The sequence below is a fragment of the Lethenteron reissneri genome, chromosome 19 (assembly GCF_015708825.2).
Source record: "Lethenteron reissneri isolate LAM-NWPU_2019-01 chromosome 19, ASM1570882v1, whole genome shotgun sequence".
NCBI classification, from domain to species: Eukaryota; Metazoa; Chordata; class Hyperoartia; order Petromyzontiformes; family Petromyzontidae; genus Lethenteron; species Lethenteron reissneri.
Genome location: NC_083797.1, coordinates 787,219 through 813,769, shown reverse-complemented (window position 1 = coordinate 813,769; position 26,551 = coordinate 787,219). Strand labels below are relative to the sequence as shown.

Genomic DNA, 26,551 nt, shown 5'->3' with positions numbered 1-26,551 from the left:
GGAGTGTGGGGAGGAGAGGGGGGAGTGTGGGGAGGAGAGGGGAGAGTGTGGGGAGGAGAGGGGGGAGTGTGGGGAGGAGAGGGGGGAGTGTGGGGAGGAGAGGGGGGAGTGTGGGGAGGAGAGGGGGGAGTGTGGGGAGGAGAGGGGGGGAGTGTGGGGAGGAGAGGGGGGAGTGTGGGGAGGAGAGGGGGGAGTGTGGGGAGGAGAGGGGGGAGTGTGGGGGGAGAGGGGGGAGTGTGGGGAGGAGAGGGAGAGTGTGGGGAGGAGAGGGGAGAGTGTGGAGGAGGGGGGGGAGTGTGGGGAGGAGAGGGGGGAGTGTGGGGAGGAGAGGGGAGAGTGTGGGGAGGAGAGGGAGAGTGTGGGGAGGAGGGGAGAGTGGGGGAGGAGAGGGGGGAGTGTGGGGAGGAGAGGGGGGAGTGTGTGGAGGAGAGGGGAGAGTGTGGGGAGGAGAGGGGAGAGTGTGGGGAGGAGAGGGGAGAGTGTGGGGAGGAGAGGGGAGAGTGTGGGGAGGAGAGGGGAGAGTGTGGGGAGGAGAGGGGAGAGTGTGGGGAGGAGAGGGGAGAGTGTGTGGAGGAGAGGGGGAGAGTGTGGGGAGGAGAGGGGGAGAGTGTGGGGAGGAGAGGGGGGAGTGTGGGGAGGAGAGGGAGAGTGTGGGGAGGAGAGGGAGAGTGTGGGGAGGAGAGGGGAGAGTGTGGGGAGGAGAGGGGGGAGTGTGGGGAGGAGAGGGGGAGTGTGTGGAGGAGAGGGGAGAGTGTGGGGAGGAGAGGGGGAGTGTGGGGAGGAGAGGGGAGAGTGTGGGGAGGAGAGGGAGAGTGTGTGGAGGAGAGGGGGAGTGTGGGGAGGAGAGGGGAGAGTGTGGGGAGGAGAGGGGAGAGTGTGGGGAGGAGAGGGGAGAGTGTGGGGAGGAGAGGGAGGAGTGTGGGGAGGAGAGGGGGTAGTGTGTGGAGGAGGGGGGGGAGTGTGGGGAGGAGAGGGGGGAGTGTGGGGAGGAGAGGGAGAGTGTGGGAGGAGAGGGAGAGTGTGGGGAGGAGAGGGGGGAGTGTGGGGAGGAGAGGGAGAGTGTGGGGAGGAGAGGGGGGAGTGTGGGGAGGAGAGGGGGTAGTGTGTGGAGGAGGGGGGGAGTGTGGGGAGGAGAGGGGGGAGTGTGGGGAGGAGAGGGGGGAGTGTGGGGAGGAGAGGGGGGTAGTGTGTGGAGGAGGGGGGGAGTGTGGGGAGGAGAGGGGGGAGTGTGGGGAGGAGGGGGGAGAGTGTGGGGAGGAGAGGGGGGAGTGTGGGGAGGAGAGGGGGGAGTGTGGGGAGGAGAGGGAGAGTGTGGGGAGGAGAGGGGAGAGTGTGGGGAGGAGAGGGGAGAGTGTGGGGAGGAGAGGGGAGAGTGTGGGGAGAAGAGGGGGGAGTGTGGGGAGGAGAGGGGAGAGTGTGGGGAGGAGAGGGGAGAGTGTGGGGAGGAGAGGGAGAGTGTGGGGAGGAGAGGGGAGAGCAGGTAGAAGGGAGAGTGGGGAGGCGAGGGCGATACGAGGGAGACGCGCTGCGCTTTCATCTCCATCCTGCGACCCCCCCCCCGTGCACCACCCCCCACGGCCCCTCCCCCCTCCCGGTCCCCTTCCCCCTCCCCCGCCGCCGTCTGCAGGGTAATGACGTCAGCGCTATTTCTGTGCGCTCCCCCGTGACCAAACCTCCCCCGCGCGAACTCCGCAGCCTCCTCCTCTTGCTGCTGCTGATGATGATGCTGCTGCTGATGATACTGCTGCTCATGATGCTGATGATGATGCTGCTGATGATGATGCTGATGCTGTTGCTGCTGTTGTTGCTGCTAACATTGCTATTGCTGCTGTTGCTGCTGCTGATGATGCTGCTGCTGCTGATGATACTCCTGCTGCTGCTGCTGATGCTGCTGCTGCCGTCTCGCTCTTACGGGCGCTGTCTGGCGCACTGTACCCCCCGGCACTCGCGGGTGACTCTCCGACAGCGTCTCCAGCTGCTCCCTCCCGCGAGATGGAGCGTCGCCTCCTCTTGCTGGGGGGGCGGGGCTGGGACGGACAGCGGGGGGGGCGAGGGGAGGGGCTATCGCTGCTCGTGATGATGGTGGTGCCAATGCTGCTGCTGAGAATGTAATGTGCAGCAGCAATAATATCAGCAATGTTAGCAGCAATAGCAGCTAGCAACAGCAGCAACAGCAGCAGCAACAACAGCAGCAGCAACAGCAATAGGAGCGACAACAGCAGCAACTGCAGCACCAACAGCAGCAGCAACAGCAGCAACAGCAATAGCAGCAGCAACAATGTTAGCAGCAACAGCAGCAGCAATGTTAGCAGCAGCAGCAATGTTAGCAGCAGCAACAATGTTAGCAGCAACAGCAGCAGCAATGTTAACAGCAGCAGCAATGTTAACAGCAGCAGCAATGTTAGCAGTAACAGCAGCAGCAATGTTAGCAGCAGCAACAATGTTAGCAGCAGCAGCAATGTTAGCAGCAGCAGCAGCAATGTTAGCAGCAGCAGCAATGTTAGCAGCAGCAGCAGCAATGTTAGCAGCAACAGCAGCAGCAATGTTAGCAGCAGCAGCAGCAATGTTAGCAGCAGCAGCAGCAATGTTAGCAGTAACAGCAGCAGCAATGTTAGCAGCAGCAGCAATGTTAGCAGCAGCAGCAGCAGCAATGTTAGCAGCAGCAGCAATGTTAGCAGCAGCAGCAGCAATGTTAGCAGCAGCAGCAGCAATGTTAGCAGCAGCAGCAGCAATGTTAGCAGCAGCAGCAGCAATGTTAGCAGCAGCAGCAGCAATGTTAGCAGCAACAGCAGCAGCAATGTTAGCAGCAGCAGCAGCAGCAATGTTAGCAGCAACAGCAGCAGCAATGTTAGCAGCAGCAGCAGCAGCAATGTTAGCAGCAACAGCAGCAGCAATGTTAGCAGCAGCAGCAGCAATGTTAGCAGTAACAGCAACAGCAATGTTAGCAGCAGCAGCAGCAATGTTAGCAGTAACAGCAGCAGCAATGTTAGCAGTAACAGCAGCAGCAATGTTAGCAGCAGCAGCCGCAATGTTAGCAGCAGCAGCAATGTTAGCAGCAACAGCAGCAGCAATGTTAGCAGCAGCAGCAATGTTAGCAGCAACAGCAGCAGCAATGTTAGCAGCAGCAGCAATGTTAGCAGCAACAGCAGCAGCAATGTTAGCAGCAATGTTAGCAGCAGCAACAGCAGCAATGTTAGCAGCAGCAGCAATGTTAGCAGCAGCAGCAGCAATGTTAGCAGCAGCAGCAATGTTAGCAGCAACAGCAGCAGCAATGTTAGCAGCAATGTTAGCAGCAGCAACAGCATCAATGTTAGCAGCAGCAGCAATGTTAGCAGTAACAGCAGCAGCAATGTTAGCAGCAGCAGCAATGTTAGCAGCAACAGTAGCAATGTTAGCAGCAGCAGCAATGTTAGCAGCAACAGCAGCAGCAATGTTAGCAGCAACAGTAGCAATGTTAGCAGCCGCAGCAATGTTAGCAACAGCAGCAATGTTAGCAGCAACAGTAGCAATGTTAGCAGCAGCAGCAATGTTAGCAGCAACAGCAGCAGCAATTGTAGCAGCAACAGCAATGTTAGCAGCAACAGCAGCAATGTTAGCAGCAGCAGCAATGTTAGCAGCAACAGCAGCAATGTTAGCAGCAGCAGCAATGTTAGTAGCAGCAGCAGCAGCAGCAATGTTAGCAGCAAGCAGCAATGTTAGCAGCAACAGCAGCAGCAGCAATGTTAGCAACAGCAGCAATGTTAGCAGCAGCAGCAATGTTAGCAGCAACAGCAGCAATGTTAGCAGCAACAGCAGCAATGTTAGCAGCAACAGCAGCAGCAATGTTATCAGCAGCAGCAGCAATGTTAGCAGCAGCAGCAGCAATGTTAGCAGCAGCAGCAGCAATGTTAGCAGCAGCAGCAATGTTAGCAGTAACAGCAGCAGCAATGTTAGCAGCAGCAGCAATGTTAGCAGCAACAGCAGCAGCAATGTTAGCAGCAGCAGCAATGTTAGCAGCAGCAGCAATGTTAGCAGCAACAGCAGCAGCAATGTTAGCAGCAACAGCAGCAGCAATGTTAGCAGCAGCAGCAGCAATGTTAGCAGCAACAACAATGTTAGCAGCAACAGCAGCAGCAATGTTAGCAGCAACAGCAGCAGCAACAATGTTAGCAGCAACAGCAGCAGCAATGTCAGCAGCAACAGCAGCAGCAATGTTAGCAGCAACAGCAGCAGCAATGTTAGCAGCAACAGCAATGTTAGCAGCAACAGCAGCAGCAACAATGTTAGCAGCAACAGCAGCAGCAATGTTAGCAGCAGCAGCAATGTTAGCAGCAGCAATGTTAGCAGCAGCAGCAGCAATGTTAGCAGCAACAGCAGCAATGTTAGCAGCAACAGCAGCAATGTTAGCAGCAGCAACAATGTTAGCAGCAGCAGCAGCAATGTTAGCAGCAACAGCAGCAATGTTAGCAGCAACAGCAGCAATGTTAGCAACAGCAGCAATGTTAGCAGCAGCAACAATGTTAGCAGCAGCAGCAATGTTAGCAGCAGCAGCAGCAATGTTAGCAGCAGCAGCAATGTTAGCAGCAACAGCAGCAGCAGCAATGTTAGCAGCAGCAGCAGCAATGTTAGCAGCAGCAGCAATGTTAGCAGCAGCAGCAATGTTAGCAGCAGCAGCAGCAATGTTAGCAGCAGCAACAATGTTAGCAGCAGCAGCAATGTTAGCAGCAACAGCAGCAATGTTAGCAGCAACAGCAGCAATGTTAGCAGCAGCAGCAGCAATGTTAGCAGCAACAGCAGCAATGTTAGCAGCAGCAGCAGCAATGTTAGCAGCAGCAGCAGTAGCAGCAATGTTAGCAGCAGCAACAATGTTAGCAGCAGCAGCAATGTTAGCAGCAGCAGCAGCAATGTTAGCAGCAACAGCAGCAATGTTAGCAGCAGCAACAATGTTAGCAGCAGCAGCAATGTTAGCAGCAGTAGCACCAATGTTAGCAGCAACAGCAGCAATGTTAGCAGCAGCAGCAGCGGCATTGTCGTGGTCGTTGTTGTCGAGTCTGCAGAGCGGGAAGCTTGGGGTTAAAAGCCACCGATTTTCCAGGAATATCCGACGCGCGAGTGTGTGGTGAGCGTGGTGAGGGTGGTGAGTGTGTGTAGTGAGTTTGTGGTGAGCGTGAGTGTGTGGTGAGCGTGGTGAGGGTGCGTGTGTGGTGAGCGTGAGTGTGTGGTGAGCGTGGTGAGGGTGCGTGTGTGGTGAGCGTGAGTGTGTGGTGAGCGTGGTGAGCGTGTGGTGAGTGTGTGGTGAGCGTGGTCAGTGTGTGGTGAGCGTGTGTAGTGAGTGTGTGTGAGCGTGTGTAGTGAGTGTGTGGTGAGTGTGTGGTGAGCGTGCTGAGTGTGTGGTCAGCGTGTGTAGTGAGTTTGTGGTGCGTGTGTGGTGAGTGTGTGGTGAGCGTGAGTGTGTGGGTGAGCGTGTGTGGTGAGTGTGTAGTGAGTGTGTGGTGAGTGAGTGTGTGGTGAGCGTGGTGAGCGTGTGTAGTGAGCGTGTGGTGAGTGTGTGGTGAGCGTGGTGAGTTTGTGGTGAGCGTGTGTAGTGAGTGTGTGGTGAGCGTGTGTAGTGAGTGTGTGGTGAGCGTGTGTAGTGAGTGTGTGGTGCGTGTGTGGTGAGTGTGCGTGTGTGGTGAGTGTGAGTGTGTGGTGAGCGTGGTGAGTGTGCTTGTGTGTTTAGTGAGTGTGTGGTGAGCGTGTGTAGTGTGTGTGTAGTGAGCGTGTGGTGAGCGTGTGTAGTGAGTGTGTGGTGTGTGCGTGTGTGTGTGTGGTGAGTGTGCGTGTGTGGTGAATGTGTGGTGAGTGAGTGTGTGGTGAGTGTGTGGTGATTGTGCGTGTAGCCATTCGAATAACTGGTGAATGGGGCATCTGTGTGCGTGTGGAGCATGTGTCTGATATGCGTGTGGTGTGTATGTGTGTGTCTGATATGTGTGGAGTGTATGTGTGCGTGTACGTGTGTCTGATATGTGTGTGGAGTGTATGTGTGCGTGAAGTGTGTGTGCATGTGTGTGTGTGTGTGCGTGGGGTGCGGTAGTGTAGCGGCTAACGCGCTGCGCTATGAACACGACAACCCGAGTTTAATACTCACTCACGGCCAACACCAGCGACGATTATCTGAACCGGTCCTGGGCCTCCCCTATGTCGACTCAGCCTTAAATGAGTAACTGGTGGGGTTTGTAAACATCGCCACAGGGGAGACAAAGGCGGCCGGGCGCGGTGCTGGCTACCCACCCCCTCGTGTACCGTTCCGGCCTTCATAGGTGTTCACTAACAGCACTTGCCCCTACAGTCTGTTAAGGCTATACGGGGGGTCTTTGGTGCATGTGGGTTGCGTTGACTTTGCATGCATTTCGATGATTTTGCTGCGATAAATGCCCACGTGACAAGACACTGCGTTGAGCTATCATTTGTGGCCAGGTCGCTTCTGAAAGAAGAAGCTAATAGCTCAGTTGGCTTTACCGGGTAAGATTAACGAACAGTTTAGATGTATTTGTGTATATTCTATGTAAGTGATGCGTTTACCTTTGCAAAACTTCGCGCTGCTGCCGTGTGTCTGTGACCCGCCCCTACTGGACATCTGTACACAAGAGCTTCCGAGCTCATCGGATTCCTCCTGCAGAGTGAATACGTCACCACGGAGTCAACATACACTCATTCACACTCACTCACTCTCACTCACACACACTCACTCACTCACTCTCACTCACTCACACTCTCACTCACTCACATTCACTCACACTCACTCACACTCAGTCACACTCACACTCAGTCACACTCAGACTCACTCACTCTCACTCACTCACTCACACTCACTCACTCACACTCAGTCACACTCACACTCAGTCACACTCACACTCAGTCACACTCAGACTCACTCACCCTCACTCACTCACACTCACTCACACTCACTCACACTCAGTCACTGCGAGGTCATATGCACCTTGAGGCCACGTGAAGTGTCGAACGCCCGCTGGCAGGAGGTCACGGGGCAGACCCAGGTGCCACGGGTCGACTGACTGAGATGACCAAGATGACTGGCTGATGCACCACCTGTGCCCCCTACTGTGCCAACTTGCTGTGCTTTCGCCACTCAGTCACATACACTCACTCACACTCAGTCACACTCACACACAGTCACATACACTCAGTCACACTCAGTTAATATACACTCATTCACACTCACTCACATTCAGTCACACTCACTCACTCACTCACACATTCGATACACATACGGTATAGAGATCCCCGTATAGTCTTGAAGTATGGTCAAACAAGCCTCGGCCGAGTGGAGGCATTCATCCAGCAGTGGATTTGCTGTAAACCGCTATCCGAACGGTTCTACTCACATACATACTGCGTGAACCACCCGCGTCGCGGTGGTAACTCGCACATAACCCCCTCGCCTGCCCCCCTCACCTGCCCCCCTCAACTGCCCCCCTCACCTGCCCCTCTCACCTGCACCTCTCACCTGCACCTCTCACCTGCCCCCCTCGCCTGCCCCTCTCGCCTGCCCCCCTCACCTGCCCCCCTCACCTGCCCCCCTCACCTGCCCCCTCACCTATCCCCAACTCGTCCGGTAGCGGACATCATCGCATTACTCTCCCTGGCGCCCCCCCCTCTCCCTCTCGTGCTCCCGTCTCCCAGTGGCCCCTCCCCCATCGCCCTCCCCCTCTCTCATCTCGATGCCTCTCCTTCTAAAATATTCCTCTCTCTTCATTCCTCCCCCTCTCTCCCCCTCTCTCATCTCTATGCCGCTCTTCACTCTCCACCGTTCTCTGCATCTGCATGTCCTCTCTCCCTCCCTCATCCCAATCTCGCTTCCTCCCCGTCTCTCCCCTCCTTTCCTCCCTCCCCCTCCCGCTCTCCACCTCCTCTCCCCTCCCCTCGAGAGCCGCGACTCTCCTCTGCACGAGGCGACATCAAAGGGAGCCGATTCGCTGTCTAGACACAGGAATGGGGGGGGGGGGGCTAATAGCTTGAGTGTGTGCGCCTCCACGCGTGCGAGTGTGGGGAGCGGTGGCGCAGTGGCTGCAGCGCTCAGCTACGCTCACGGCCAACACGGGTGACCCTTATCTGAACCGGTCCCCTTGCCTCCCCAGGTCGACTCGGCCTCAAATGAGTACCTTGATGGGTGCTGGCCACGCACCACCTCGTGTGCCGTGCCGGCTTTCATCGGCGCTCGCCAACAGCACTTGCCCCGAAATAATGTTGAGGCTATACGGGGGATGTCTGTCTGTGTGCGTGTGAGTTTGGCCGTGCGCGTGTGAATGAAGCGTGTTTGTGTGTTAATTCTTGTGCCGGTGTCAAATTAACGAGTGTGAGAATGCGTCTGTGTGTGTGCACGTGCTTCTGCGTTTGTCAGTGTGTCACAGGCACATACATACATACAAAGATCCCCCGTATCGCCTTTAGAAGACCGTTGGGACAAGTGCTGTTAGCGAGTGGCACCTATGAAGGCTGGCACGGCACATGAGGGGGTGGGTGGCCGGCACCACGACCGGCCGCCTTTGTCTCCCCCGTGGCGATGTTTACGCTCCGCACCAGACACTCGAGCGCATTCCGTTCGCAGTGGCATCTGCAAGTGAACTCTGCCCTCTAGTGTGTGCGCGTGAGCTGTGATTCAACATCAACATCGGTGACGTCAACTGCACCGTCGCCACCGAACGGTGTCCGCTCCTCGCTGCCTCTCTCGCTGTTCACGATCAGAGGAAACAAGAAGATGCTCGGGGTAGTCGTTCATCATTTCGTTTTTAGCTTTTTTCAATGTTTCGCTTTATGTGCCCCCCCCCCTTTTTAAATGAAAGATTTCACAAAAGATGTCACGCTTTGCTCTCCCCCTTCTTACCCCTTCCCGCTCTGCTCCCTCTCTCTTTTTTGTCTCTTTTTTCGAGTTTTCATCTGTTTGTTTGTTTAATGGTCATAGTAAGTGCACATTACAAATCAGCTTGTTGCACAGCGTGCTCCCAACAGACCAATTGCATTTTAGAGGGGCATTAACACAAAGCCCACACCACTGGTTAACCAACCATACTGGTAGCAAGGGGAGGGGGGGAAAGTAAATTGCTTTACACCAGAAAATTATTTCACGTAAAAAAAAAACTAAGACCACCACAATTCACAGGGAAGTGTCTCCCTCCCCTCTTGAGCCATGGACGGGATGCATGTTGGATACATGTTGGATACATGTTGAGGGCACGGCAACTCCTGAACACCTCACGCGTCTGGCTGACTGGGGGTGGGGGGGGGTACCGGGTGGGGGGGGGGGCACCTCTCTCGAGTCACGACTCTGCTCGGACCCCCCCACCCTCCCCACCCCCTGTTGTTACAGCTACAGCAATAGCTGTAGCTGTAACAACAGCTACTACTGTCGCTGCAGTAGCTGTAGCTACGGAGAGGAGGTGGGTCGTCTGCCCAATTCGTGTTGTTATTCTGTTGTTTTTATTCATACAATGTGTCAACTGGTATCGCTGCGTCTGCACCGCCACCGCACTCGTAGAGAGAGAGGGGAGGGGGAGACTCATAGGCGCCAGAAGGAGGAACCACAGACGAGGAGCGGGAAGGCACCTCCGATTAGCGCGGTTGGCTACGTACGGTGCTAAAGAAGTTCAACATCCATACCTACATGCGGAGTCCACGTTGAACTCTATCGCCGTCTCCTGGCGAGCCAGGGAAACGGCTCATCCTGGAAGGGAGTTTCACGCCGTCTGTGTGGTGATCCACCAACCCTCGTGCTCGATAACAGGACACGTGCCTGGCCACCACCACTACGCTGCCTGAGTTGGTGCTCGAGTCAGGCTCTGAGTCAGGCTCTGAGTCAGGCTCTGAGTCAGGCTCTGAGTCAGGCTCTGAGTCAGGCTCTGAGTCAGGCTCTGAGTCAGGCTCTGGTTGAACCGACGCTGGTGGAACTGCGCGATGTGTATGCGCAAGGGCCCCCTTCTCTCTCTAAGCGACAACATTAATAAGCAGACAATTCGCCTCCTGCACACGTGTTCACGCACAGAACACGTGCTATGTTTTGACACATCCCATCAGGTATACGCAGCGTGCGTGGGACCTTCGTAACGATCAGACAAACACGCGATTGGTCTAAGTTTGAGACAACGAACGAAGGCGTGCACACAGACGCACGGCCTCTGTGCGTCGTGCAAAAACATCATCGGCTCCCGGGGACTGCACTGTGATCGCTGCTTGTTCTCTGACCTCAACATGAATTTTATGAGATGTGGTCGACTGGCAGCAGCAGCAGGAGTGGCGCAGTGAGGGGCAACCGCTTGACCGGTTTCACCCTTACCTGGGACTCATCAGCACAGTAGCCAGCAGGGAACGAAACGCGGCATGCAACGTAACGGGAACGTGTCCCGCACCACACCGCACTCGCCTCCATCCTCGAGACCAAGGACCAGGACCGTGATAAGGGAAAACAATACTACTACAGTATATACATAATAGGCGACGTTTCAGGCGATGGGCCTTCATCGCATCAAATGGGAGATGATGGTGATGATGATAATGGATGACGATACGTGAATGTGGATGATGATGAATTGATCATTCCGAGTAGGTGACGACGATGGTGATGATTAGGAAAGATGTGAACGGATGATGACGATGATGGCGACACATTGTGAACGAGTGGGGCGATGGAGAGACGTGACGATGAGCAGCGTGGGTGACCGCGATGAATATTTGACCGCGTGAGTCACGGAGTGCAGCCGCTGCTTCTCCTGCATAGACGAGACCTCATTAGAAAGGGTCGGCCTGTGCCACACACACACGCACACACAAAGACAAAGGTCCCGCGTATAGACTGTTGGGGCAAGTGTTGTTTGCGATAAGCACTTATGAGAGGCGGCACGGCACACCAGAGGATGGGGTGGACAAAACCACGCCAGGTCACCACCTTTGTCTCCCCAGTGCTAACGTTTACGCACCACCACGTCAGGTACTCATTTGAGGCTGAGTCGACCTAGGGGTAGCCCAGGAACGGTTCAGATAATCGTCATTGGTGTTGATCGTGAAAGAAACCCGAACTGGGGTCTGGCCACCACTCCCTACACACGGACACACAAACACTTCAACGCGTGCATCAATAACACTGGCTTAATAGGAATACTAAATTACGTGAATATATATTGTATATATTTATTATTATTTTTAAGGCCACACAGTGGTGGTGTTGTTGTTATTGTCGAATGTGCCCGAGTGCTTCTTGTGTGTTGTGCTTGTGCACCACTGCCTATGCAGCAGCAGCAGCGGCGGCGGCGGCGGCGGTAGCATCGCCAGATGATGTTTAATACGCGGAGACTGACAAACACCGCACAGCGCCTTGCTCACCCCACCCCTTCTCCCGCCCCTCGCCACCCAACGGTATCCATCGCACGCATGCGCGAAGCTGCACAAGGGCAGGCAGTGTGCGACACTCCTAGCCATCACACAGCCCGCCACCAACACCGCCCCATCAGCAGCCACCATCACACATAGCTAACTAATCACCATCACCGCACCATCACCAGCCACCATCACCATCACACAGTACGAGCTAGCCACCACCACCACCACCGCACCATCATCACTCTCACATCGCTGTCACCACCACACACTATCAGCCGTCACCACCATCGCACCATTACCACAACCAGCCCTTCATTCATTCATCCGTTATCGGAGCAGCGGACACGCGCTAATCGGCAGGTGGGTGTCGACTGCACAATCGCAACCACGTTAACAATCACAGCAGCAGCAGCAATAACATCAGCCTAGCAGTAGTGGGGACAGCAACACTAGCAGCAACAGCAGTCTTGGTAACAGAAAACATCAGCGGGTGTAATAGCGGCGAGACAGCTGCAGTGGTAGCAGCAGCAGCAGCAGCATTGTCAAACGGCAGGCGCGTGTGTCGCTACAGCGCCGACTCACTGTGTAAACACCCCGGGGTTAAACACAGCGCTCGCGGCCTGCTTGTCAGTATGTCTTGGGGGCTGTGGGACGGCGATCGAATCGCCACTATAGCCAGCGACGGCGGCTCAGATTAAGTACAAACACATACACGGGATGTGTTTTTCTACGAGTGAAATCCCGGTACGAAATCCGCGATAATTCCAAAAATCCGCGAGAGTTTCAGCACCACGGAGCGCTAGACAGCGCCCCTTGCTGCGTCAAGACAAAGGTCACCCGTGTAGCCTGTAACAGACTTCATATTCTTTGGGTCTTTCGGTTAAGTCACGTAGATAGGTTCAAAGAAAATAAAAAAAACTACGACGTTTCGATCGCAACACAAGCGTTCGTCATCAGGCTCTTCCTGTTATTGTATTTGAACCTATCTACGCGACTTTACCTGCAGTCACGAAAGCTTCAAGTCAAGCTGTAACAGACTGTTGCGGCAAATGCTCTTAGCGGATCCCCCGGCACGGCACACGAGGGGGGGGGGGGGTGTGGCGAGCACCACGCCCGGCCGCCTTTGTCTCCCCCATGCTGATGTTTACTACACACCGTTCCAGGTACTCATTTTAGGCCGAGTCGACCCAAGGGGAGGCCCAGGACCGATTCAAATATTCGCTGCCGCTGTTTTTGGCCCTGAGCGGAAATCGAACTCTGATCGCCTGGTTCGTAGCACAGTGTGCTAACCGCTGCGCCACCGCTCCCCAAGGATACGAAGGCGCCACACACGAGGCAATGCCGCTCCATCACGAGGCAGGTTCAGTGCTATATCGTCTGACCTCGCCTAGGCCCGGCATCGAACCGACATGTCCCTGTTGTCCGTGTACACTTCCTTCCCATCGCCCCGTCTAGCCCACGCAGGCTGTCGGGGCAAGTGTTGTTTGCGAGCTCCTATTTTAAACAAATTATTTTGGGGATGCTGCTGCTGCTGCTGCGTTGGCTGTGGTAGAGAAAGATAAACAACTGAAAACGTTTCTCAACAACAACACCAACACTTCTTGTGCGTATAGCCTTAAAAGCAAACACAATATAATAGATGACGTTTCGGGCAATGGCCCTTTTTCATAAGAGATAGATTAGCGCATTACTGATACCTACTAAGGCCGGTGTAACCCCAGCACCAACACCGATGGCTCTACAGCGTGTGCGCGATGCCACCAGGGCACTCGACTCATGACGGCGACCTCGAGCAGGACCAGGCCCCGGTATCACTCGCCACTGATGTCAGCCGTGACAGGGACCCCGCTCTCTGAGACAAGTGAAGGAGCTAAAGCAATCGACCATCTCTCTCTCTCGGTCAGCTCAAGCCTCCCGTGAACCACGTGACTCTTGTGTGGCCACTCCCCCTCTCCCCGCCCACTGTGAAAACAGACGCCGCTCCTCCTCCTCCTCCTCCACGCAGCTCCCTGCTGCTCGCTCCTTCATTTTCTCCTGTCCCTCTCTCCCCCTTCCTCATCATCATCACCACCACCACCCTCGCTTCATCCCCGACATCTTGGCCCAGTCATTCCTCATCCCCTCCCTGCACCACCGCTCCTCCTCCCTCCATTCTCCTCCCTCCTCCTGCTCGCTCCCCGCTGCTCATCTTGAGCCGTGCCCCCCCCCCCCTCCTCCTCGCTCCCCGCCTTGGTGGCGACTTCCGCCCCCCAGGTGCTCCCCCCTCCCCCGCTCCTCCCGCGTCTCCCACGCAGCCCCCTCCCCCCCCCTCGACTCTGCTCCCCGCGCCGCGCCGCGTGCCACGGCTACAGAGGACGAGTTTCAATGATTCTAACTCGAGCGCCATTCTCCGTTACAGAACAATCGTCGCGTAATCCCAATGCCTTCAAAAGCCGTTGCCAATAACGTTTGGCTAATAGCTCAATTTAACTGGATATGAGCTACTTATAGTTGACAACTTTAAAATCAACCATTTGGTGTACCCTCGAACTTACTTGGTCAACACAGTAAATATTGAAGCGCACGTTTCATCGCGATTTTGACGATGTTTTCCACGTGACCACGCCACCACAGACGCAGACCTTGGTGGGGGGGAGAAGCCGGGGAGGGTGAAAGGGGGGGTGGGGGGGGTCTGCAACGGAGATCACGCCGAGAGGATCACGCCGAGAGGATCACGCCGAGGGGACCCGGGGAGGGAGCAGGAGCAGGAGGAGGCGATGGACTCGAGGACCCCTGGGCGAGGGGACGCCCCTGGGCACGCGCCCCCGCGCTACGGAGTGCGCTCCTACCTGCACCAGTTCTACGACGACTGCACGGGCGGAGGCGGCGCCACCGCCTGGGACGGAGCGGCCCACGGCGGCGGCGGCGGCAGGAGGAGCAGCCACGCGGGCAAGGGCTCCTCGGGGGGGCGGGCCGCCGGCTGGCACGTCACGCTGTGGAAGGTGCGAGGGCGCGGGCGGAGCGGCTCACACCCGGCCAGGTGGCGACCCTGCTGACGGCGGTGACGCCACAAGAGAGGTGGTGACCTCACGAGACCCCTCCTACTCATAACCAGACCTCTCCTCTCCTCCCGACCCCAACCACTTCCACCGCACCTCCTCACACCGCGCCACACACCACACATTACACACACACATAACACACACACACAACACACACCACATACACATACACACACATAACACACCACACACACACCACACATTACACACACACACCACACCCCACACACACACACCACACATTACACACACACACCACACACACACACCACACCACACACACCACACACACACCACACAACACACACACATCACACACACACACATCACACACACACCACTACACACCACACACATACACACCACACACATACACACCACACACACAACACACACACACACCACACACCACACACACCACACACAGCTGTGCCTGCTGACCGGCGTGCTGGTGACGATGACCGGCGCGGCGCTGCTGGTGGCCGGGCGCGTGGTGCCGGCGCGCATCGAGGAGTTCGGCAAGGACGACTTCTTCATGGTGGACAGTCGCGCCGTCGCCTTCAACCGCGTGCTTGACACGTGCCGCCTGGCGGGCGCGGCGCTCTTCTGCCTGGGCGGCGCCGTGGCGGCCGCCTGCTGCCTGGGCTGGCTGCTGGCGCGCTGCGGGGCCGCGAGGGGACGCGCCGGGGCCCGGCACGACTACCGCTACCGACACCGCGGTCACCGCGGTGACGACGACGACGACGGTGCTGATGATGATGATGATTGTGACGCTGCTGATGATGATGATGATTGTGATGACGATGGTGATGACGCGCCAGCTGCTGCTGCTGCTGCTCCTGTTGCTGCTGCCACCGCCGATGAATGTCAGCGATTTGGCAAGAAGATGAAAAAGCGTCGCGCTGATGGTGGTGATGGTGATGGTGGTGGCGGTGATGGTGGTGATGGTGATGGCGGCAGGCAGGACACGGCGGTGAAGAAGGAGCCTACACGGGGCGTCACTCTCCATCCCAGCTCAGCCACGGCTCGTTCCGCACCCCCCTGCCCCCCCTCCCCCTCCGCCTCTCTCTCCGCTCCCGGCCACGTGATGGTGCCTTGCTCCCTCGCACGCGTTCACAACGTCCAGCCAGCGTCTTAGACACCTCGTGAGGTCGACTAGCGGGGAGGGGGGGTGGGGGTGAGGTTGACTAGCTGGGGGGGGAAGGTTGACTCGCTGGGGGGGGGGGGGGGTGAGGTTGACTAGGAAGGGGGGGGGGAGGTTGACTAGGTGGGGGGGGTGAGGTTGACTAGCTGGGGGGGGGGGGGGGATGTGCGCGTGGTTCTTCTAGGCCCCAGGTCTCTCTCCCTGGGGTCTCAATTCCGTGTTCTCACCTCCCCGTGCGCTACACAGGGTCCCGAGGCCTTCAACGCCGACTCACGCTCACTCACGAGCCGTTACTCACGAGCCGTTACTCACGAGCCGTCACTCACGAGCCGTTACTAAGGAGCCGTCACTAAGGAGCCGTCACTAAGGAGCCGTCACTAAGGAGCCGTTACTAAGGAGCCGTCACTAAGGAGCCGTTGCTAAGGAGCCGTCGCTAAGGAGCCGTTACTAAGGAGCCGTCACTCACGAGCCGTTGCTAAGGAACCGTCGCTAAGGAGCCGTTACTAAGGAGCCGTCGCACCAAGCAGACACGTGACCATCCGTTGATCCACACCGGTTCCCCTCCGCTCTGGCGACGCGCGCGAGTCCACGAGTGGCGATTCGCGATCGGAGTGCGCCAGAGCGAGGCGGCGCGGAACAAGCGAGACGCAACACCACAGACGAGACGTTACTCGCTAGGATTGCCATGTACATCCTAAACATCTGCGGGGTTATTTTTCAGACGTGCCAAGCTGTTGGGACCGAGTCTGGCCCACAATAACCACGCTCTCCTCGGATGGCGTCAAGGGCGGTCTTTAGCATCCACCGAGTAAATCCAACGGCGTTCAGGAGTAGTTGTACGGTTGTAACACACACACAGCGCAGTATTAACCAGGGTGGCCTGCCGGATTCTGACCGCAAGCCCTCTGCTTCTCCCGCCAGGCTGCGATGGGGTTGATGGGCTGGTAGGAAGGGCGCAGTCTGCAGACTTGGCAGGGTGTCTGTGGGAGCTCGCCAACACCACAGCAGCCCCACGAGCCGGGCGAATAGGTTCGGTTAAAATTAGAGTTGGTCGCGGGTTTTTTTGGGTCGCTTTCGATATTCAACGTTTACACTTTTTGTGACGCCACAGCCCTCGGAGTCGTCGCTCTAAAGCGGCTTCCTGCTGCTTCACACAGACTCCTGCTGCCTCACACAGCCTCCAGCTGCTTCACACAGACACCTGCTGCCTCATACTGACCCACACACCCACCCACTCTGCCTCGGTCGCTCGCTCACTCACAGACCGACTAAAGATCCCTCCGTATAGGCAGACTGTAGGGGCAAGTGCTGTTAGCGAGCACCTACGAAGGCCGGAACGCCACACGAGGGAGTGGGTGGCCAGCACCACGCCCGGCCGCCTTGGTCTCCCTAGTGCCGACGTTTACACGCCGCACTAGGTACTCATTTGAGGCCGAGTCGACCTAGGGGTAGCCCAGGACCGGTTCAGATAATTATCCATAATCGTCACCGGTTTTGGCCGTGAGCGGGAATCGAATTCGGGGCGCCAGGTTGGTAGCGCACACACTCACCCATGTAGTCACCCGCTCACCTCAACCACTCACTCAAATCATTTACTCAACCACTCCTCGCACAACCTCTTACTCCCAGGGTCTCCACCTTTCCCACAGAACCACAGCGGCACACGTGGACGAGTGGGCCCACGTCTATGAAACCTGTGCGCAGTCTCCTGCGATAGCGTCCAGTACTGCACTGGCAGCGCGTCTCGGTACCGATCGACCCGTGACCGCTCACACGGATGACAAATCAATTCCCGCACCGTCCGGGGTCAAACGCGGGTCAACCCGTACGGCCAGGTGGTAGCAGCAGCAGCTCTGATGAAACATTCAACGGGGGGAGGGGCAGTGGTGGTAGGGAGGGAGGGGGGGGAGGAATGATTGAGAAAGGGTCGTGATTGGTCCGTTTGGGTCTCTATGTAATTGGCGAGCCGAGTCGCTCCAGAGGCCTTGTGTGATTCGTGCTTTTGCTGTGAACATGGTCGCAATAAAAACGACGTTTAAAGACCGACCTCCAGCTCCTGTGTTCAGTGTCTGCTCAGCCTCGGTCCCGAGGGGAGAGGCGGCGTCGCACCGTGAATCGCCTCTCCGTGCGGCGTTAGCCAGCGGCCAGCGATGGCGTCAACGAAACCGCACTGCTGATGAGGAGGGGGATGGGGGAAGCCATCACACGGCAGTCCTGTCCCAAGAAGTAGGACTGCCACTTTAGGCCAAACCTCACACCAATAGACTTATGTCGGCACTAAACCTACATTTCTCTATAACCGACTTTTGTATTGAGTGGTTCTTACGCAGAGCCTCTGATCATCATGGTTGGCTACGTACGGCGCGAAAGAAGTTCACCGTACATACAAAATAAACTGTCCAGTCTTCTGCAACAAAGTTGAACACACGGCACCAAATGTCGGCACAAATCAATTCCCATCACGCGAACACCAGACGCCGATTCCCAGACTGTGCCGGGGTGAAGGCGGAAGCGTGACGAGGCGGTGGTGTGTATGGCGCCCGGTGTATGTGTGCGTGCGCGTGCGTGTGTGTGTGCGTGTGTGTGCGTGCGTGTGTGTGTGTGCGGCGTGTGTGCGTGCGTGCGTGCGTGTGTGTGTGCGTGTGTGTATGTGTGATAGTGTGCGCGTGTGTGTGTCGCCCGGTGTGAGCGGCCGACACCTCGGCTTGCCTCCCCTCCCAGCTGCGCGGCGCCTGGTTTCTGAGCCTTTAAACTCTGCACCTTGTGGGCGCGTGGCCTCCAGTCACCGGGGGCGTGGCTCTGCATGCGCCAAGCGTCACCTTCAATTAAAAGCCCCACGCACACCCAAGACAATGACTCTAAACGCCACCCATTAACTTCCCATTGTCAATGTATTCAATTAGGCTTCACTGGCATGACGGACAATTTACTCCCCGCCACCAGTTTACAATCAGTGGAAATGCCCGTACGTAATGTCCAATCACTCCAGAATTCAGCGTGTCTGGGCATGGCCTATTTCATCTCCTGCAAGTTTACCGGGCGTCCACTTGTGGGCGCTGTCCGGCATACCGACATAATAAACAGAACAAGGCCGTGAGCGCTAAAAGAGGTTTCTAACTTAATTCGCCGAGTCTCACGACCTAAAGCTGCGTGCAGCACGCACGGAGTGGAACCCGGGAATTATCACTGAAGACTAAAAACGACTCAACACGTTTGTCAACACCCCCGCCACTGTGTGTGTACGTGTGAGGATTTTAAAGGGAAACTATAAAATAGGCGACGTTTCGGGCAATGGCCATTCTTCATAGCACATGCGGCTCTTCAGCTCATGAATGAGGGTTTTTTTTCTACCTAGGGCAAACCTACGCCTTGCGCGAGGGGGTAACACTCTATCTCCGTACAGATGGAAGAGATGGCGATCAGTCCACTTGCTATGCCGCCATCTGCTGGCCGCACCTCGCCGCTCACTCGGGAAGGGAGTTTGACAGCCATGCGGGCGGTGATGCACCAACCCTCGCCACAGCTGCCTCCACAGCGCTGGGTCAGAGGCCACGTGCGGCATCGCCACCACAACTCAGCTGACATTCCAAACCACATCCAGTACAAGCAAATCGCACTTGTGTTATACTTACAGTCCTTGGTCAATCCACTGCTGGATGAAGGCCACGCTACACAGTGGTAATTGATGGAGGTTGTTTTTTTTTTACCAGACTTCACCGCGCTGCTCAGTGTGCGTTGGTTCCACGCATCACTCACCACTGACGTTAGCCGTGGTCAGGAGTCTAACGCAATGCTGCTGTGTTCACAGCGCCGTGCGCACACCACGCAGCCACTGGAAATCCAGTGAATGTGCGCATCCACGTGAATCAGCGAGGAGCGGTGGCGCAGTGGTTAGCGCACTACGTGGCCAACATCGATGGTGATTATGTGAACCAGTCTTGGCCCCCCCTAAGCCAACGCAGCCTTAGATGTACTGCAAGGCAATGCGGTGGGGGTAGTCTTTGTATATGCTCAGTGTACATGACGTCAAGTCTGGTCCATTGTCTTAGTGGAAGTTTATTTAATGTTCATTGGAGCTTTCTACATCGCTGCTGTGAGTACAGACTCTCGTCAATGAATTGCCTTTTCCCGAGCCGTGTTACAGACACGATTCGCTACGTTCCTCACGGTCTAAGCTAGAGCTCCATACACAGCAAATGGTACAAACACAACCTTAACACAAATCAAAAACATCATCGTAATTTAGATCATACAAATTATTTTAATTTAAATCTGATAACAATCGATCTACTACCGTATGTCCTCGAAATACCGTGGGTGAATACACCGTGCCCCGCATCGAGGTGGGTTTATTGTGATGAACATATTAATTAGATACGCGATGTTTTTCCACATCTCATCACGTAAACAATAACATGTTGTTCTACACATCTCATCAGCTGGATGCACATCCTCCTCGTGGGAGAGCATCGTTTCAGGAGCATTGATTCAACACAAAACAACTCTGGACCAGTTTTAAACAGTCAGTGTCTCTTAAGCAGAGTCAGGCTCGCTTGAACCATCGCTGGAAAACTAGGACCCCCATGTCGTACAGAGAGGGCCTGGAACTTCTGCAGTCCACCAACAGGGATTCGAGCAAGCCTAACTCTGCTGATGAGAAGCCGAATGTCGAAACCAGCCCAGAGTTTTTGCTCGTCCTGAATCCACGCTGCTGAAATGGTGCACTCACAAACAGGAGGCCGTGCGGCTGCTGGGATGAGTAGAACGCACTTGGATTGCTTACGTAGGGACACGGAGATGTAAAGGAAACACATTGTCTGCTCATTGTGTTATTTATATTATCTTAAATATATATTTACATATCTAAATATATTCGCACAATTAGCATAATTTAAATATGTATGTGAATATATTTATACATGTTTAGATACGTAAGATATATATATATAAAGTTCAAAACCGGAACGGCCCATCGTGCAGAGTAACGCTGCCGTGGTCCTCCCATCGTCCCTGCGTCCTAACGCCGCACGGACGCCGCAACCCAAGGCTGCGTCCTGTGGACAGCCCCCCCCCACTCGCCCTGTAGGACTGTGGAATCTCCCCCACCACCTGCAGGGCTGTTGAACGAACGGGAGGTGAGTCTCGAGGACTCAAGGCTCATGCGGCTGGGGAGATCAACTTTGGTTCACCAAACACTGCGGCATTGCCAAGCGCGTTCCAGAATTGTCTTGGCGGGTTTTGTGGTGGCGTTGTTGTGAACCTGCGTCCCCCACTCTGTATTGTGACATATGAACTCGCTGACCTGGGACCGCATCTACGGCACTCAAACTCTGGCCGGCTGCTGCGCGTGTTTGATTCTGTGCTTCGATTACCTTAAATAAAGGGGGAAGTTCAAGCTCTGTAGGCCCCACTCCTTCCTGTTTAGACCCCACCTCTTCTACCAGACACGTATTTACGTGAACACATTTTTAGCGTGACTCAGCTGCAGACAGCATGTAAATGTTGTCTTCATGGAAATCAGGGGGTTTTGCTAGGGAATTGGAATACTGGGGTACACCACTGACACCCATATATTAGCCCAGTATATCGAGGACACACTGTGTAAATGTACGTATACAAAGTATATGTATGTATAAATGGTATTGTTTATAAGTATCATATATATATAATGGGGGAAAAGTATCACGAACAAAATAAGAATGCGGTGCTTTTAAAAATAAAATATGCCAGCATCACACCTGGTGGGGGTTTGAGTCGGACTCGGGGTCAGGGCAATCGGAGGGAGAGGGTAGGACAGGCCAGCCGGCAAGCCAGTGCATGGAGGGAGCCTCCTCCCTCTGGGTCGTGGTTCGTGATTCGGTGAACTTCAATAATCGGTTTGTCCACCACCCCGTGTTGGGGAATTGGCCTACCCAGACTGACTGTTTCGTCTCATCCATCACACTGTGTTCAACCACCACCATCACCACACTGCAGCTCACAACAACACACTCACTCAGTCACTCAGTCGATCAGGCAAAATTAACCCCAACAGTGAAGACATTTGGGGATTGGTTTCAGTGAGCTGAGTGGTGATCTATGCGGTGTGAGGTGTCTGTGAGGTGTGTTGGTGAGCTGTTGGTGAGTTCACGGCACTCCCTGCCCATCCTCCCCTTTACCCCGTCTCTCCTGCCCCCCCTCCCCGCTCCCCGCTCAGCTGGCGGGCTTGGTGTCGAGGCTGCCCGAGTTGACGTGGCGCTGCACTCGGCGCTGAGACGTCGGCGTCGTCTCGGGCTTCTTGAGCCGGGTGCTGGATCTCTGTGATCCACACACAAAGACAAAGGTCCCCCGTGTAGCCTCGACAAGTGCTGCTCGCGAGTGGCACCTGCGAAGGCCGGGACTGCACGCAATGGGGTGGGCCAGTATCTCTAGTGGCGATATTTACACACCGCATCAGGTACTCATTTTGAGGCTGAAGCGACCTCGGGGAGGCCCATAACTGTTTCAGATAATCGTCACCATTGTTGACCTTGAGCGGGAATCGATCTCGGGTCGCCTGGTTCGTTCCACGACACTGCCGCTCCCCCCACACACACACACGGACAAACACGGGCCCGCGTGACAACCCACACCTTACTCTGCACCTCTACCAAAGACAAAGACACCCCCGTGTAGCCTCAACAGATTGTCGGGCAAGTGCTGTTAGCAAGTAGCGAGTGCCCATGAAGGGCAGTCCATCGCTTCGTCCACCCCACACAGCGACGCTGCCCTCTGCCTGCTGCCTGCTGCCCTCTGTCCTCTGCCTGCTGCCCTCTGCCTGCTGCCTGCTGCCTGCTGCCCTCTGCCTGCTGCCTGCTGCCCTACCTTCTCTCTGGTGCCGGCGCGAGCGATCCCAGTGTCCACTTCCTCAGTGACCGTCTCTGCGGGGATCTGTGGCCACACACACAGAGAGAGACACACACACAGAGAGACACACACGGGGCGCTCCCGTTACCATCATCACCATCATCACCATCATCATCGTGCCGTCACCATCGTCACATCACGACATCACCATCATCACCATCATCACATCACGACATCATCACCATCATCACCGTGCCGTCACCATCGTCACATCACGACATCACCATCATCACCATCATCACCATCATCACATCACGACATCATCACCATCATCACCATCATCACCGTGCCGTCACCATCGTCGTCACCACCATCGCCATTGTCAACAACAGAATCACCATCGTCACCATTGAAATCATCATCATCACCACCATCGCCTTCATCGCCATCATCACCATCCTTGTCACAACATGACCATCAACACGATTATTATCATCGCCATCATCAATATCATAAAGATCACGTCACATCACCGCCATCATCATCATCACCATCGTAACAACAATATCATCATCATATCACAACATAATGATCATCATCACCAGCATGGTCAATGCCATCATCATCAATATCACCATCGTCAAGTTACTACATCGTTACCGTCATCATCATCACCATTGTCGATCACAACAGCATAACCATCATCATCATCGGCACAAATGAGTAGGCAACAACGCATCGATTACACGCTCCACCACATTCAGGAGAGATATTGTAAGTTAATTGATTAATCATTAATATCGTGCGTGTACGCGTTGCAGGTGGGAGTGAACGGAATTATACCACAACCAGACGGCCACCACCACCACCACCCGTATCAGACACTGTGATCAGCCGACTCCCGTCTCCTCGTGTCCCATCAACCCCGCCTGGCTGCTGGTGCGAGTGACAGAGAATGTATTTTGGAATGTGGCTTTTGGCAAGCGAGACGTCTCCATCTCCACTGGTTAGCCAGGCGAACGGGCTGACATTCTCATTCGTATAAACTAACAAACTAACTGACTAACGCGATAGTGTGACGAGACGATGGTGTGATGAGACGATGGTGTGATGAGAAGGTGGTGTGATGACACGGTGGTGGTAACGAGACGCGAACGAGAAAATGCAAACGATACAGATGAGTCGGTGCTAACGAGACGCCATCACCATCGCGTGCGATGTCACTTCACAACGACAAAGATGACCCGTGTAGCCTTAACAGGCCGCTGGGTCAAGTGCTGCTAGCGAGTAGCACCTATGAAGGCCGGTACGGCACACGGGGGGGGGGGGGGGGTAGCCAGCGACATCCCCGGCCGCCTTTGTCTCCCCAGCGCTGATGTTTACACACCGCACCAGATACTCACTGACGGCTGAGTCGACCTAGGGGAGACCCAGCATCGGTACTAATATTCGCCATTATTGGTCGTGAGCGAGAATTGACCTCGGGTCGCTGGGTTCGTAGCGCACTAACCACTACACTACCGCTCCCCATATCACTGCACACGCACACATACTGTCGAATAGCTCACCATCACCATCACAAGCAGTGTCACCATCACAGACACGCAAGCGACAATCCTCACCATCGTCAAAACCCACTTGCTGTACTGCCATCTCGTGGCCGCCTGGCAGGGCGAAGGGCCTTCTGAGATTCACAAATCGCTACGTGGTCCACCAACCCCTCGTCTCCGAGAGCTCTGGCTCGCTGGCGCACGACGGCAACCGCGCCTGGCTGACGCGTTTCCGTCACGTGGACCTAAGTGACCTCGCCATCACTGACACTCCATCACCATCATCACCACGACCACCACCACCATCATCATCAGCATCATCAGTCACTCAAGCATCACCATCAGCTTGAGGAATAGGTAAAAGCAAGCGAATATGAACATACGGAGTGAGAATGAGAAACGGGCAATGTTAGAGGGACATGCCAACTGCTACTCAAAACAGAAACCCGACAACTCCAGCACTCGATTACTCAGTCGCCTCCCTGTTACTCTTTTATCGCTACGACTGCCATGGTTACTGATCCAGTCTACTTCGAGGACTCGGTCTCTACCAGACACTGACTGTTTCATCTCATCCATCGCACCGAGTTCAACCACCACCAGCACCACCACCACTACCACACTACAGGTCACAACATCTCATTCACCCACTCACCACACTACAGATGACAACCTATTTTCTTTCTCATTATTTCCTTGTACTGCTTCACTGTGGAATCCCCTCCTGCCATTACCATCACCACCACCACCACCGTCGTCTCTTTCCCACCAAGCACTTACAACAAGAATAGTCTCGCTCAACGTTAATCACAGTGCTGTTTGTTGCTGGCGGCTCAACGTTAATCACAGTGCTGTTTGTTGCTGGCGGCTCAACGCTCGCCGAGCATCTTCTGAGGCTGACCACGACGCGTCCGATGGTCAACGCGCTCGTCCGCAACGCTGCGAGGCCCTCAGAGGAAACCAAGCGGCACAAACTCGCGACGCGTTGGGCAGTGGCCCTGCTCTTGAGGAGGGACCATTGCCTGCAACGTCGCCTATTGTTGGCATGTCGCTGCCTTGCCCAAGCGTGGGTGTTGAAACGTCTGCAGGACTTGATGCACTTACGCGATGTGTACTTGTAATATACTTTGTTTGTATTTGTTAGTGACTCGCTTACCTTCTCTCGAGCGTGCACTCCCATCGTCTGTTGCATTGTTTATTGTTGTTATTCGCTGACCCCCCCCCCAGCCCCTAATGGACACTTGTCCAAAAATAGCTTCATAGCTCATCGGATTCGTCTAACAAAGATTCTGATTGTTTTCCTTGTAAGGCCACCTTGCGACTGATGAAACGTTTCGAGTTTTATTCCTGAGATGGCTCAAAGGTCAACATTGGGGGATTTCCACAACGCTAGAGAATCCATAATACATGTTTTTTTTTGTTTAGATCGCGTGAATATTTAGTGAGTATAACACGTAGGCTTCTGCGACCAATGTCATCCATAATAAAGGTTTTGTTGGGGTTAGATCTTGTAAATAAATATATATATTTACGCCATATTGGTCGCGAAAGCCCATGTGTCATACTAACCCTGGAGAACGATTGGCGATGCTGCTCGTCGCCACGACCAAATCCATCAATGTGCGACGATCACTGTCCAGCACAGCCGTGGTGCTGAAGCTGTAACAATGACTACATTCACATGTGAGTTCACGTGACAACTCTTTGTTCATATGGCTCGTGTCGGTGGAGGAGGGGTGCACGACACACATTGACATACTCCTGGACATTTGTGAAAAAGAGATCTTCATAGCTCATCGGATTCCTCCAGTTTAAATAAATGTTCAGATTCCGATATGTACCAGTGTGTGGCGCTGCGATCCAACTATTCTAACAACATCGGTGGCTGGCGAACACCTCCACCTGTTCAATTCCTCTCTGCCAGCCTCGAAGGCATTGCGAGAGAGACAGAGACACACACCACCGTCTCCCAATGCCTTCCCTCCTGTCCCTGCAGCGGACCCCCTCCCCACCCTGGGACCTCCCCCTGGTACCCCCCCGCGATGGACCCCGTCAGGCGGTGTGAGCATGCGCCAGGGCACACCTACCCTTGGACCGTCCCAGGATCCTGTTGAAAGGGAAAAGCCCTGGAATGAGTCGCCTGATCGTGCCAAACAGCCCCGGGACCTGCGCGCGTGCAGTCAGCAGCACACACGGCCCCGCGCGCTCGTAAAGCGGCCTGTCCCCCACCGCTCGCCGCCTCTCTGCGGGAGCACGGAGCACACATCGTGTGTAGGTAGGCACGTCGCTGGGTGGGTGAGATACGTGAGGTGGGTAGGCAGGTAGGTACTGTAGTGGGTAGGTTATAGAATTGCACTCGTGTTCAGCCGATGCTGCTGATGGGTCACTGAATGTGGGGACTGGTCTCTGTGCTGCTGAGATGATAGGCTTTAACGTAGGCCATGTGTGTGGCTGATGAGATGCGTATACACAAAGCTTGACATGTTCATGTGGAGGAACAGATACGTGAAGGAGGTGTCTTTTCTACCTATTTATATCAGTCGTAATATGCTGCATGACGCTGGCGATTGTTCTGTATTATCTACAGTATAATGTTGTGTAAAACAAGGACCCAAAGCTAACAGTTCGCCAGCATTGATTCA

General features: G+C 55.2%; 1 protein-coding gene and 2 long non-coding RNA genes across 4 annotated transcripts; 1 reads left to right on the top strand and 2 right to left on the bottom strand.

Moving 5' to 3' along the window:
* Positions 1-1,373: 1,373 nt before the first annotated feature.
* On the bottom strand, positions 1,374-14,965 carry LOC133344149 (uncharacterized). 2 transcript variants are annotated; one of them, XR_009755323.1, is made up of 3 exons: positions 14,832-14,965; positions 6,541-6,631; positions 1,374-2,027 (listed from the first exon to the last, which is right to left on the bottom strand). It is a non-coding gene; the product is annotated as an uncharacterized LOC133344149 (long non-coding RNA). The 2 variants fall into 2 exon arrangements; XR_009755322.1 differs by lacking the exon at positions 14,832-14,965 and adding an exon at positions 6,959-7,483 and having other exon boundaries at positions 1,374-2,100.
* On the top strand, positions 11,180-17,569 carry LOC133344129 (uncharacterized). The gene is made up of 3 exons (XM_061554119.1): positions 11,180-11,709; positions 13,963-14,330; positions 14,818-17,569. The coding sequence occupies exons 2-3, from the start codon at positions 14,106-14,108 to the stop codon at positions 15,526-15,528; spliced, it is 936 nt and encodes a 311-aa protein (XP_061410103.1). The 5' UTR covers positions 11,180-11,709; positions 13,963-14,105; the 3' UTR covers positions 15,529-17,569.
* A 2,043-nt stretch (positions 17,570-19,612) lies between these two features.
* Positions 19,613-26,232, bottom strand: LOC133344147 (uncharacterized). The gene is made up of 3 exons (XR_009755320.1): positions 25,997-26,232; positions 22,378-22,443; positions 19,613-21,831 (listed from the first exon to the last, which is right to left on the bottom strand). It is a non-coding gene; the product is annotated as an uncharacterized LOC133344147 (long non-coding RNA).
* Between the last annotated feature and the right edge of the window lie 319 nt (positions 26,233-26,551).

Coding starts and splice junctions, on each gene's coding strand:
- LOC133344129 (XM_061554119.1), top strand. CDS start 14,106: ATGGACTCGAGGACCCCTGGGCGAGGGGACGCCCCTGGGCACGCGCCC. Junction 14,331..14,817: donor GGCACGTCACGCTGTGGAAG/GTGCGAGGGCGC, acceptor CACCACACACAG/CTGTGCCTGCTGACCGGCGT.